This window comes from Metopolophium dirhodum, chromosome 3, assembly GCF_019925205.1.
Source record: "Metopolophium dirhodum isolate CAU chromosome 3, ASM1992520v1, whole genome shotgun sequence".
Taxonomy (NCBI): Eukaryota; Metazoa; Arthropoda; class Insecta; order Hemiptera; family Aphididae; genus Metopolophium; species Metopolophium dirhodum.
The window spans coordinates 7,426,258-7,441,435 of NC_083562.1; the positions used below are offsets into that span (position 1 = coordinate 7,426,258).

The following is a 15,178-nucleotide window of genomic DNA, read 5'->3' on the forward strand; positions in this document are numbered from 1 at the left end:
TATCAACATTCACCCTGATTATTTCTGTAGCAAATCAATATGTAGAAATGCGGGTTTTTCAACATTTATCTTTAAATAATGTGTGGCATTAAATTGAAATTTGTATTGATTACAGTTGAAAATATTGCATTTAAATATATAGAAAAAAATATAGATTAATTAAAAATATAGATGTGTCAAATCTCACAAGATATTTAGGCTGGTGTAGGGCTTTTGGGCATATACAATAGGATTTTGCACCAAAATTAACCCTAAATATTTATAACATATTATGTAATTTACACCAAATGTTTTAAACTGTGTTTGTAATTTGCACCAAAAATAAACTATTATCGATTTTTCTTTCGATAGTACCCACGTAAAAGTTTCGATAGTAGAGTATAATATATTGAGAAATGAGGAGCTAAAGACCCGTTTATAGATTCTGAAAGGTTATTTCATTTACATATTTACACCAGTCCACGGTAGGTCAGTATTAACTTGAAATCACAATAACAACAACCTATATAACAACAATATATGACAAACATATTGTGTATATTATAATAATTATAATAATTGCATTGTTTTAGGTAAAAATATTATTTAAATCCATTATAATTTCCTTAACAAGATATATAATTTAAAGTAAAACTGTGTAAATTTAAGTACAATTCTTTAACCATTTAAAAACCATTAAAACACTTTTTGACAACTTAATATAGTAAATTAGGTATACTAAAAAAAATAATAATCTGTTATTATTACATTTAGGACTAAGACCATATTATAATAACTGTGTAAATAAAAATACATATTTAAAAAATATAAAAAGGCATAAATAAAAGTAATAAAGTAAATATCAATCAAATTATGTTGGTGCTTAATAAAAACAGCTCTATAAAACGAATGTATATTAATAAATTAATTTAGAATTAATGAATTCTTTAGAATTTGAATGTTGTAAAGATAAACAAATTTATAAAAAAAACAATATAATAGTATTGGCAAGCTAAAATTGTCTTTCATACCACTGTGGGTCAACGAGGTTACCAACTAATAATCAAATCACTTGACAATCAAATACTCGATAATCGAATATATAGATAATATAGTGCAAATTACAAACACTATTTTTGGGTCGCAGCAGTGATGCAAATTACATTCATCTCAGTGCAAATTACAAACTCTCCACAGTAGAACCTTCGAACTAATATCCGTAGATTATCCGAACTAATTGGGATCGTATACCTAGTTATAAAACCCAAAAATTCGGATACTGGACATTTTTTAATACAACATATGTAAATACATATATTGATATATGTATATTATATATTTAATATGTTCATATTACAAAAATCATACATATAACATTATACGATATAATATATAATAATTATTATTATTGAAGATATTATATATAATACATGTATATATATATTGATTATACGAGCACCACAAGTCACACATCGCGTATAATTGACATTCGGATACGTCAATTATTGTGGTTCAGAGGGTTCGTATAACGAAGGTTCGGATAATCAAGGTTCTAGTTTACCGTATAACATAGTGTAGGTACATAATATTATTTATATGCATGACAAAAACTATTTATACCCTTTTAGGGATTTCGTTTGTATAACAAGAATAACACCATTATATACGATTAATACAGAGTATTATAAATTATAATACTAATATTGTCGTCATTATATAGTCACCGCCACGAAAATTGGCTTGCCTACTTAAATGTTTGCACCGCTATAAAAAAAAAAAAAACGAAATAACTCAAACGGTGCAACAGTGATAGTGTAATATCGACAAAACGACCAAGGGAGACACTCACGCCGCAGTTCCGTCCCGTTGGCGAGTTTCATTTGTATGGCGGCGGTGGCGTTGTCCACGGACTGCATTTTCCGGCACCCGATGACGTCGCTCTTGTTGTGCTTCTGGTACACGAGCATAAGACCCTTGCCACAGCATTTCGGCACGCACGTCATCCTCGTGCACGGCCGGCACACCAGCGCCACGTACGTGTACGTGACATGCGTTTCGGGGGCGGCGGTGGACGAGTTGCCCAAGCGGCTCCCGTCCCTGACGGTCGTCGTAGCGGCTGTGGTCGTGGTCGATGTGGTCGTCTTGTGGCTGTTATTGTTGTTCGGCGTGATGCCGTCCACCAGTGACACGCGGTCGATGCAGTACTCGGTGCTAGTGAACGTCAGCCGCTCGTAAGCGCCGGCCGACCGGTTTTCCTGTCCGAACATGACCAGCCGCCCGTCGTCCAGCACCGCCACGTCGTCGTCGATGACGGTCATCTCCCGGGAGGCCATTTCGCAAGGCATGGTGCCGTCCACGTCGAACGACCCGTCGTCCGGTTCGAACTTGTCCGACAGATTTGAGGACTGCAGGAACTCCATGTAGGGCGGTATCCACCTGCGGAGGCATATACAAATCGGACGTGAGTTTTCAGTTTTCAATATATAGTCAAGCGAATCCGAAATATAGAATGTTCGAATTATACTGTACCAAGTATAAACCTAACCTAATATTATGACCTAACCTACTCGGGAATTCGGAATACATATTTTATAATATTGTGTTCCGCTGACATTGTTGAAGATGCTTCAAAACCTAACTCGCCGAGTTACAATCCACTTACGTTAATGATTACTGCTCACCAAAGTATACAATACAAGATAAAAATATTTCGTAAATATATATATATATATATTAGCTTTAACGACTAGAGTAATATAGAGTGTCTATTCGGTAGTTATAACTGCATAAGCGCCAAAATGAGATAAGAAAAAAAAGTTGTATCGTACGAATACGTCAAAATCGTTTCGTACGAAAGCGCCAAAATCATAGATACCTGCAGTGTGCCACGGTTAATAGATATTAAATAATAGACATTAAATTTAGGAATATATATTATATTTTATCAATTTTTATGAGATCAAAAAATCAATTGGTTTATTCAAATTATATTCATTTGTATGCAAATAATATTTTAACAATTTACTATTGAAAATTTTTTATAATTTCGAAAAAATCAACCGATTTGTTAAAGTTAAAACTAATTAACTTCTATTATATTTATTGAAATTTTTTTATAAGATCGACATTTTTAAATAATAATTGATATATAAAATATTAATTTTGGCTTTAATGACATGTCATTTTGGGTGCAATACGATTGCGCGCGGTCCTTATCAGCGGTGCCTTTTTAAACGCACGACTACGCGCGCTAAATTATTCTAACTTCTTAGCAACGTTGCCAAATATATAGGTACACGGTAAATATCGAAGGAAGAACTTAAGAAAATAGAATTTATGTGTAAAGAATACGAATGGTATAAAAAAATAAAACGACAGAAAATGTACATAAGTTTTTAGCCATAGTTGGAAATCAGTATCGCGATTATATAATAATATCGGGCTTTAAAATTTAACTTAAAAATATTAAATGTAATTTGTCAACTTTTTTTAATTATTTACTTTTTAATTTATTTATCTACTCAAATATTTAACCATTGTTTATGAACCATGTTTACCTCAAATTTGTTAACTTAGCAGGTGGTCGAGCAAATGATTAGTTTTCAAATAATTTTGTTTCGCACAAAAATCGAGTAAAGAGAATACAACCTAACTTGTAAATAGTTAAAAAATTTAAATCCACTTAAGTCAATGTTAATTGCTTACACAACAAAAATATTTCGTATACTTATTTAAGCATTACCGACCATGGTATAGAGCTGCTGTTAGAGACGGACAACGCGAAGTCTTCTGGTATGGTGGCCGCGGCCGAGTCGTCCGACGACGACCAAGCGTACGACTCGCGCTGGTTCTGGTCATTGGTCACGAAGCCCGTGCACGAGAACGTGTCGATCGCCAATATCATGTCCCTGGGACAGCATTTCATCACCTTGGCACCGACGATGATGGCTGCCGACCAGCACATCCACGCTACAATCCATACGGTCACGTACGCTCGTGCCATCATTACACTATGGCAACGATATAGATCCGAACCGAAAACAGCGGATCACGTTCGAGCGGTTTCTTTCGACTACTCCCACGCCCTTTTGCTGCCGCTGCATCATAATTACTGGAAAACAAAAATGCTTGAGTAAAAAAAAAAAAATGTTTAATTAAATCTTAAACATTTTATAAAACAGACAGGAACTTGAAATTGTACGTACAATATAGCGGCAGACCAACCCATACTAACATGATTATAACATAAAAAATACAATTTCAAATATTATAATCGAAATAATAAGAAATAGGTATTTACGCTTTTTCCAAAAATAGATTATATATATTGTCGGCCTAATTCGCAATTGTCTTAACTCCAAAAATACGATTTTGGGATTATTTGTGATTAAAATTTAAAAAAAAACTGCATCGTATGATAAAGTTGTAACTGAAATTGTAACATTTTACCCTCCATGAAATTGATAGTTAGAAATGTCGAATCTCCGATGTAATGGTTTTAACAAACTAGAAAAGTCATTACTCCATATTATTATCATGGTAATAATGATGGAGATAGGACATTTGCAAATTTATTGAGAGATATGATAGGACATTTAACGACAGAAAGTTTTTCCTTTCCCCTGAAAACTAGTCATTATGGAGTTATGTGGTTTTTGAATTAGGCCGACGATATAATAGACTAACACAATAAGCAATAGGGGGTAATACATCAAGATACAGCGAAATATCGATCATAAATTTCGAAAATTTAGATTAAAAACTGCAGACGCTCACGTGGCTGGGTAATACATTATGGTGATTCCTAGCTCACCGACAGTCAGTATTCATCCCATTTTATTTAAATTACAATAAATACCTACAAATACAAATATATAAAATTATTGATTTAAGTTAGTACAAAGAATAATAATAATAATGATAAAAATTGGGCAAGTAGGTAACCATATAAAGTTCACTCTGCTGTACAGTATAGTTGTTGAGCGCATATTTAATGAGTAGGCCACTATAATGGATGTGTTAAATTTGAATTCAATGATAAATTATTGCATTCAAAAAACGATTACCTATAAGCGGAAACCAATATTAACAATACTTAATTTTATTTTTTTTTGTGGGGGGAGGGGTGCAGTGGTCTTTGTATATTTTATCATGTTATGTATTTATATTGATACCATAGTAATTTATTTCACTATGAGTAATACGGTAGGTTGAATTATTATTTTCCCAAAACGTCGCATTTAATTATAATAGTAATTATAATAGTAAATAAATTAAGTAATTTATTATGAATTATATCATTTATTATATAATTATTATTGTAAACATAAAATTGTCAGGGTATAAGTAGACGATATTTTAAAATTAAATTTAGCCTAAGTGGCTAAGCTACAAAAATTGAATATCTTATAACATTTTAACTACAAAATAATTTGCAAATATTAGTGATTTTGTTTAAATTTGAACTTTAAAAAGAATTCATGCCTAATGCATATAAGTGCCAATAAATTTCTAAAAGAACTGCAGCTTATTCGGGGTCTTATACTAAATGTTTAAGCTTTTAGACTGATGAAAAAATCGTTGTCTATATGAATTGGGAATTTTGATAAAACCATTAAAAACTAGTTTTTTTGGTCAACAATTCAGGTGTCTGGGAATATTTAGGCGTGACGGCTAACTGCAGGACATAAACCTATAACCTGTATACAGCTCAGTGACGGGTAATGATTAACAATAAGTAGGTACTTATCGATCAAATATTTTTGGAAAATACCCTCAACCCATAGAACTTACTAGAAAATAATCATTAATCATATAAGTAGTAGGTACCTACCTAAGTCCTAATAGTGAAATTGTTTGAGTAACAATAGAATAATTAAAATCTATTGACGAAAAATCATTATATTTCGTTTATACATCCGATAATTATTACCATATATTTTGAATAATTTAATTTTCTATCAGAACCACTTATGGGAAACCTTGTATTATAATTTCAAACTATTTCACCAAAAACTGTATCAGCTTATCACGAAAATAATTCGACAATATCAAATGTCTATTGTATAACTGCTCAAAAAGAGCCAAAATATTCTGAAAATTATATTTATAATAATATAATATCGTATATTGTATAATATTGTAATGTTATAAATTCCAATATAATATGCGATGTTTTTGGCAAAAATATATTGAACCTAACGTATTTCAAAATTCCAATTAGAAAACTAAATTACTTATAATACTTAATATAAATAAATTATACAATATCCTTGTAAATATAGAGCCTGACCGTCTCCGCTCAAAATCGTTTTTGGTGTATGATGAGTACAACAATTTAACATTAAATTCAAATTTAACTCATCCATTACAATGACCTAATCAATGGAAATATTCAAATATATAGGTACCTATTCTAACCTACAATACAGCCGAACCAGTTCGCCGTTTTTTTTAATATATAATATATAATATGTATGTTATGGATAACAAAAGTAATTTAGACGCGTAGGAGGTATTCGAATCATTACTATATTGACGCAGAGGGTATTGTAATTTTTTTTTTTTACAATTTACATCTGGTTCGATTATAATTATGTCAATTATTTTGAATATAAAACAACCAACGAGCCGTATCAACTGTAACAAACAACAAATGCACACTACAAAACATGACATGCATATTTTATCATAAATTATGCAATATGCAAGTCTCCCAGGACTAGGGACTTGATGCAATACATCGCAATACATATTTCTAATAAATTATAAATATTAACACGTTATTGCTGTAATAAATTGGGACACACGTGTAGTGGGTATACTTACCTTATCGCACCATAACAATTTTAAATAAATGGAAATTTGTTCGTGTACCATACACCACAGTGATATTATTTTATTGTTAATATTATATAAATTATAATGTATAATTAAATAGATAGATATATATTCTATTATTAATACATTGAAGGGGGAAAAGACGTAACTACAATATGAACATTCAACTACAAAGTAATTTCCGATAAAATATTATCGAATTACCAAATGCATGTTATTACCATAATACTTTCTATATGGCTCTATGCACATATTATAGATAAGTTAGGTTAGAGGTTGGTAACCAAAACCAACTAATACGAGACTCGTTAAACAAATACATAATATGTATATATATATTATCTGAGCTAAAAACCACGTCAGTAAAATTGTTACAATTGGCCAAATTTTGCAGGTTAAACGATACATATCGAATATGGCGTGTCGTAATCATCTTGTACTCTAATGCGGACTAATTAGTTCATTTATAATTCATGTACCTATAACTAACATGTACCTACACAATTATATATATATATTAGGCATATACATTACATTAGCACGTTGTGAACTACAAATTCTTTTTGAGACTCAGTCGTACATAAAAAAAAATCGGCTAATATATAGTAATATAGTGTGGTTTATACGGTTTTGAGAAATGAAAATCGAAAAAAAAAAAGATATCGATAACCTATGCATGGGATGTCAGTATAAAACGTATATATACAATATACATGCCCGACGAATACCTATATTTATTATTTTCAAAGGCAATAATTTTATCCAAACGGATGGAACAACCATTTGAAACATGACTGCATTAATTATAAATTATAAATTAAAGTGTTTAAAATGTTTGTATTAAACCGAAATAAAACAAAAACCAAATATATGTAATAATTACCAATGTTCCTACACGTGTTTGTAAAAAATAAAAAAGTATTGATTTTGGAATTTGGTACTCTCATATTATTTATCTCCGTTTGATTATATAATCCTGAATATACCATACATGGTATATACATTGTTCGTTTTTACTTTTAGAAAAATATAATATATCGCAGGGGTCACCGAATAATTTCTACATAGGTCCGTTTTGGAACTTACCTGTAGACTTCCCACGGTCCAAAACACATTTGAATACCCAATGACTTTTTTCACAGATTAACAATTAATAACAATCATACTAAATCGTAATAAACGTACTTTGAAAATTCTTAAGGCTCAGTCAAACAGAGAGCGGGCTGTCATGGTGTACAGATTTTTTTTGACACACAATAACGCAGCGGCGCGAGCGTCTAACATTAGGTACATACGTTAGGTACCTATCAGTCAACTTCTCAGAATTATTTTTTGCTCCAAATTGGCTTTTAACTTAACTATCGGTGAAGGAGACGCGTATTTAATATATAGTATATTATGTATACGATACTCACAATATAGGAAAATATTTTTATTCGTCATTTTTATTATAAAAATGTAATGTAAAAACTACAATATACATTTCATAATTACGCAGCCATTATAGGGTCCGTTAAAAAATGTGCAGGCTGTGGTCCGGATGCCGACCGAGGTCCGCCAGTTGGTGACCCCTGATAATATATCGTATAGTAAAAAAATTAATAATAGGAACTCGTTGAAAATAAAAACGAACCACGGTATTATTCTCCTCATATAGTTACGTATATTATATTATAATGATCGTAATTTTTAAATAAAACTAGGTAAGCTTATTAGTTTTTTTGATATATAACAATGTGTAAAACGCGTGTATTTAAGCGAACGCTTAATATTTTATATTCATGAATATGAATTGTTATTCAAAAAATAATGTGGCTGATAAACAAACATAATGATATAGAACAACACATTTTTATATTATAACAGTTAACACAGTTTATTATGTTAACAATATATTATTCCGAAAATCAAAGTACAAATCCGCCCATTATTATAGAATCAGTTCGAGTCATTGGAAACATTTATTAATTTTTTTATCTGGTTTGATTATCTGAGAATGACGGAATAATAATATAATAGTAGTATATTATTTAAATTAAGTTTGATTAATATAGCTATACTAGCAGAAATAAAGTTATTAGTGATTGGAGTATAAAATGTGTTGATATTGATAATTCTATCATCTTATATGATGAAAATGAATTTCGCCAATGAATTTAATTATTATTTTTGTAATGTAGGTAGAAATATTTCTGATAGGTAAGATAATTGGAAATAGATTTTTATAAAATCTGACCACGAAGACTCCAATAAAAGTTTTTTCATTCTTGATTTTATATTTTTATCTCCCTGTTCACCTGAACAAATTATAAATTATATAAATAATCTAAAAAAGTAAAAAACTTTTTATGAACTTAATTTATGAAATAATGAATAAAGTGTTTAAAATGACAGTGACTAATATTTCATTACCTCTCTCGATATAGTGTCCATAATAGGATACATGTTATGTCATACAAATATATAATGATAAAATATATTTTGATATTTATAACAACGTGGTTAGTTTGCAATGAAAATACGGAACAAGTATTCTTTTGTCGAAAGTTGTATGTCTTCACAGTGGGATCTAGGACAATTGGTCCTATCGAAAAAACACCACATTGGTCATCGACTTAAAAGTTAAATACAAAATATTTATTAGCATAGTTAGTATTGTAATTCTAGTAGTTTTATACTTAATAACGATATTCGTATATCGAAATTCGTATATCTATTGACTATTATGAAACCTATACAACCTATTCGTATACCTATACAAAATGTGATTACTATAAAATATATTTCAACCATGATTAAACTAAAACTGATACACTGTGCTTGTAAGTATAATATTTAGTAAAATGTTACGAAAAAAATGTTGATTGTCTCAAGGAAAAATATTGGCCGGGGATAAAATTATGACGGGGACCGAATATCCGTATACCCACACAGTGGCGTCATTACAGTTTCTGAGAGTGGAGGGCAAAATTTTTGACCCGCCCATAATAAAACTGAAAAAAACGGCTCTCTAACAATTACATTACATTACAAATTACAATTGCATTTTTGTCTCAATACAAATAGCCTTCTTATATAATTGTATACTTACTAGTTACTACCTATCTGAGATATCCGTGGTTACTATCATAGGCATAATTATTGTTATTATTTAACGGTAAATAGGTACAGAAAAATGTATTTAATTTAAATTTACACATATTCAAAATATATATAGGTAATATTATGGAACTTAGACAATACTAAAATTAAATTTTAATCAAAATAATAATAGTATTAATAATAGGTAATTTTGTATATTACGTATTATTGTATTAACATGTGTAATATGAGTTCAAAAAAATGAGCGATGTTTTGTATAAGAAAGGTTTTTGTGCAGTCTGCTGTGAAAATAACCTAACCAATAAAAGTCTAAGGCATTTAATTCTAATCATTATTATAGTTATATTAATTTAAGCCACACTAATGTTTAGGAAATTATTATTTTGATATTATTTAACCGATTTGATTATTTTTATAATTTATTTATTACGTATTGCCCTAATGTTTCAACGTAGATATCTATAATAATTAAATCGTTAAATTTTGTTACAAAAAACAATTTAAATATAACGTGTTATCGACTATTTTCTATGTACCTACCTAGTTGATAAGTAACTCAATCATATTTAAGTCCACAATTATTGGGAATGCTTATTGAAGCAATAAAATGGATCATAAGCTTGTACCAAGAATCAAACTAAACTACGTAGGTACTTATATTATTTCAAAAAAGTACCATTTAAGTATTTTCAAGAAAAATTACAAAGAAATGTGTGACGAATCCAGCACAATAGTATCGTTCGCACTACCTCCGAAGACGGTTCTCCCAAATATAAAAATGCCCCTTTTATATTATATACGTGCACCTCAGCAGGGTGCTGCTGTCACATCAATTTTGGCCATAATAATTTATAAAATTTCGTAGTGGTAGATACGCTTGTAAATTCTACAGCTGGTTTTTTTTTATTCGGCCATTCAAAATTATTTTTAAAGAAATTACAACGCATTTCAAGGGATATTTTTTTCCCACATCAACTTATCTAACTATTTTAGACTTACTTGTATGCATGTATTATAAGCACAAAATTGTGATTTTATGGTCTGAATACCATGGAATTTACCACAGTTTATTTTTGTAATAATCAATACCATCAATAAAAACTGTGTTGATAAAATACATTAACTTAGCACTCATCAAAAAAAAAAAAAATATAATAAACAAATTCGTTCGATATTTTTGACAAATATTTTGTATACCTAAATTCGCTGAACAATGTCGATATGCGTTATCCTGCACTAATCCTGATGCCAAATATGGGCATGACTAGGAAATAGGAAGACTTTGACGGTAGGGAGACCCCCTCAAACTACTTGGAGAAATACATTTTATAGATTCCCAAAACAAGAATCAATTTTATTTTACGTTTAAATATACATAGGTATATGTCACATTGTACATTGTACCAACTATTCGCATGTTATACCATATTACCATACATTAGTATATTATATTTATATTCATCAAATCGTGATTCGTGAACCTATCTACGAGTTTGTAAGATACAATTTTGCCATGTAGTTCGGACGATTACCTACACATCGATATTGTTATTTGTTATAGCCAAAGACCATGCACGTGCGTCCACAAGAATGCGAGTACCTACACCTATATTGTGAGCGTTGGTATACCAACTACCTATAAACTGTGACCTATGCATCTTATATACATATGTATATTCAATTAAACATTAACTACACATAACATATTATTATAATAAACTAGACCCCGTCGCATATGTGAGTGTGTGAGCGTGCATGGGCGCGTACATTCACGGTCATACCGTCGGACATAAGACATTTATTGTTATTTTTTACGAATGTAATTTATTCGACGTGTATGTCTATAGGCTTTTCGAGCGGGCGGCTGCCGCGGAATAACAAACAGCGCCTTAGTGGATTTACCTAGTTTTGTTTGTTTTTTTCACTCAGTATACACCTACATATATAACATACACAAATACACACACATACACCTATATATAATACACGCACATACACACATATATAACCACTGTCCGGTTGAATACGATCATTAATTTGCACGACCGTACGCGCATAATATACGCTTGTACAAGCACAATAGTGACGTAATCCGTAAAACGTTTGACACACGCGAAATCCGAGTCAAATTTCGCGGCGGATAAACGGGCGCAACGCCTCCGCCGTCAATAGACGTGGTAAAGCTGGATTTCTATTCCGATCACAAAAAGCTGCAATTTCCGGACATCGAGAGCCGTCGCTGACCGTCGCAAAGTATCAGCTTACGCCACCGCAGAATACGACGAAAAGTCCCCCCCCCCCCCCCCCCGTTAGGATGATAGTAATATCAGTAGGGCCAGTTTTTCCTTACCTCATCTAATAGGTATAATAGTATAATAGGCAGATGGACATTTTCCAATTATTGAAACGAATTTTAATGAAAAAAAAAAAAAAAAAAAATTATAATTCGATAAATTGTTATAAATTTATTACAGGTGAGTATAGGCACGTCTTGAAAACTTAATTAAATGTTCTCATTATTTATTTCCATAAAAATTTTCTAAGATATATCAAGCAATGATTTAAAAGAATCTTCTTTAAACACTCCTTAAAAACCAGAACCAGTATCGTGTGATTCAAGTTCAAGAAGAGGTCCATTAAAAAAGTGATCGCTTTGAAATATGGTTCTAAATGTTTATCGTTAAAAATAATCTATGTAAAATAGACATGTATACAATAAAAAAAAAAACCATTTAACAAAAAAAAACTTTAATTATACGCGCCACCAAGCTTTATTTAATTAATTGAATTAAAATATTAATACTTAAATCAAAGTAGGTAGGTACCTATATAAACTAATTATTCTAGTTATGATAAGTCTTGTGTAACAATACAAGCTGCAATGCTGCATAAACAGGTGTGAAACGAAAACGTACTGAACGAGTCAAACGTGTGTATTACAATATTTGTATGTAAAGTACATGCCTACCTACTTGTTTTGCGTTAATTCTTCTCGAAAAGTCGAAGAACACAATAATTAAGTATACACGATACACCTAACCCGTCTACGTCAGTTTTTGTTAAAAATGTTCACACTAACAATGGAATTATTTTATAATAACCGGAAAATCATTATTTTTGTGAAAATTCTTCTATTCCTACCTATATTTAATTCGAAAACTAACGTGACTTTCATAACCAGATATTATGAGTGTGGACGTGCGGTATTCAATATTTCAATATTATTAGCAACGATTCGAGAAGAACACATTTTTAATTAAAAAGTAAAAACTTAGACAGTCAGGCCGTGTTATATAACTAGATTTTATAATTATTTTCTAGATAAAGTATCTAAATTATCTAAATTAAGTTATAAGTATCCAATATCTATATGTATGATATGCTAAAGGTATCGGTACAGTATAGGTACTTATGATAATTGTATAACAGTATTATCAGTAGAGCATTACATATTAAAGTTGATTTTCGTAAACTTGACGAATCGCGTCGAGATTAAAAAAAAGTTAAACATTAAAATGTATAAAAAGTAAAATCACTAGAGTAATCTTGAATTTTCAATTTCACGTTGCACGGTTAATAAAACGAATCTATAATACATAGGTGTCTAGATACCATAATACTAAATAATATAATATATAGGTAGATAATATTGTAATAATATAATATTGTAGGCTATAGTAACTAGTAGGTATGCAACTGTACCTATGTTCTTATATACTGGTATAAACCGGTTATATAAATAGTAAATGCATAAAACCACTTAATTAATAGTCAAAAGTCGTATCGTGTGAAATAAACAATTTGTGATTAGGTCACATTTTATACCGACAGGGAAATAATACGATGTGTAACCAAATGTACAATATGTACACGGTCAAGGAGATAATCTTGAAAACAGATTTAGTAAACTGCATATTTAACAGAGGTCATAATATAATATGAATTGTTCAGGGTCGGTAACTGAAAACACAAAGTAAACACAATGTATTATAATTAAATACTAAATTATCGTCCAAAACAATGTAAATTTATAAAAATAAAAATTTTTGATGAAAAGATCTTAAATAATACACAGTCACTCATAAATAAAATATGATAATCCTAATGTAATATTATATTATACTACGTATATGATTCATTATCAAAATGTTATACCCAATAGCATATATAGATAGTAAATTAAAAAAGTATCAAATTTATTAATCATTAGCCTGTGCGCGGTTACATTGATTGTGTAACTATATTATTATGTCACTACTATAATACGAATTGTCATCTAACTACTGGTAAAACTTTGCTGCCTACAAAATACAATAGGTATCAACCACACGAAAAATCACGAATCAATGTCGAACATAATAATATCTCGTTCACAACCATGAATAACCGGATCACATATTGTACCTACGCTAAAGTTTATATTTCAACATACACAATATTATAATATTCATTATTGGTATATAAGGTAATGTTATTGTTACTACTACCTTGTGCGCGAAACAGAGTGGTTATCGCGAGCTGTTCGTCGCCGGCGATTTACTCATTCGTCGACTGTCGGCGAAGGGGTCGCGCGTTAACGATAATATTATTTTACGGTAGAAATAATTAATATGTATTATGATAACAGTCGTGTGCGCTAACCACTGGTTCGGACTGTGTTTTCTAGGCAGAACCGACGGTGCTTGTAAACGATAATATTATGTTTTTAATATCATATAAAACGCCGAAAGTGTTCTCTCTGCGGTTGACGCTAAACACCGGCACCGATCGTCGTCGGATCACTGACGCGGCCGTGACTGGCGAATTCGCCTCCCGATACCGCGTCCGTTTAAACTTAACCAGGCCCCGCCTACCGGTCCAGATAGAACTTAAGACCAGCGACGGATAGTAGGTAGTATCGTGCAGTTATCGTTAAGTTGTCGTGTCTTGAATATAATAATAATATTATTATCGACGGTATCGTTATCATTATTTTTATACCTATTTTCATACTCATCGTCACGGCGTCCGACTTGTATATACCTAGGTAGTATCTGTACGACACAATCTCTTTGGCGCTGCGGTGTTATTTGCGGCTGGTCAGTTCTCGATTGCAGATTTCGAGTTGGATCACACGATGGCGATAAGCGTGGTCTTAAGTCCCGCGGTTTTAGTGCACAGACAATGTGATTTCAATAACTTATTCGTTCACAAATACAGTGTGCAGACAATTACCTTAATATGGTTATGAATTGAAATTTTTAAATGGAAGGGGACG

General features: G+C 31.0%; 1 protein-coding gene across 2 annotated transcripts in view; it reads right to left on the minus strand.

Moving 5' to 3' along the window:
* The window catches only part of LOC132941695 (probable G-protein coupled receptor Mth-like 1), a 37,777-nt gene extending 23,052 nt beyond the window's left edge, over positions 1 to 14,725 (minus strand). Inside the window, exons 1-3 of one of the 2 annotated variants that reach the window (XM_061009846.1) lie at positions 14,409 to 14,725; positions 3,726 to 4,090; positions 1,829 to 2,415 (exon numbers count right to left, since the gene is read on the minus strand). In XM_061009846.1, coding sequence (XP_060865829.1) covers positions 1,829 to 2,415; positions 3,726 to 3,985 — 847 coding nt within the window. In that variant the 5' untranslated portion in view covers positions 3,986 to 4,090; positions 14,409 to 14,725. Of the gene's footprint in view, positions 1 to 1,828; positions 2,416 to 3,725; positions 4,091 to 14,405 lie in introns of both variants that reach the window. The other variant, XM_061009845.1, reaches the window with a different exon arrangement.
* Between the last annotated feature and the right edge of the window lie 453 nt (positions 14,726 to 15,178).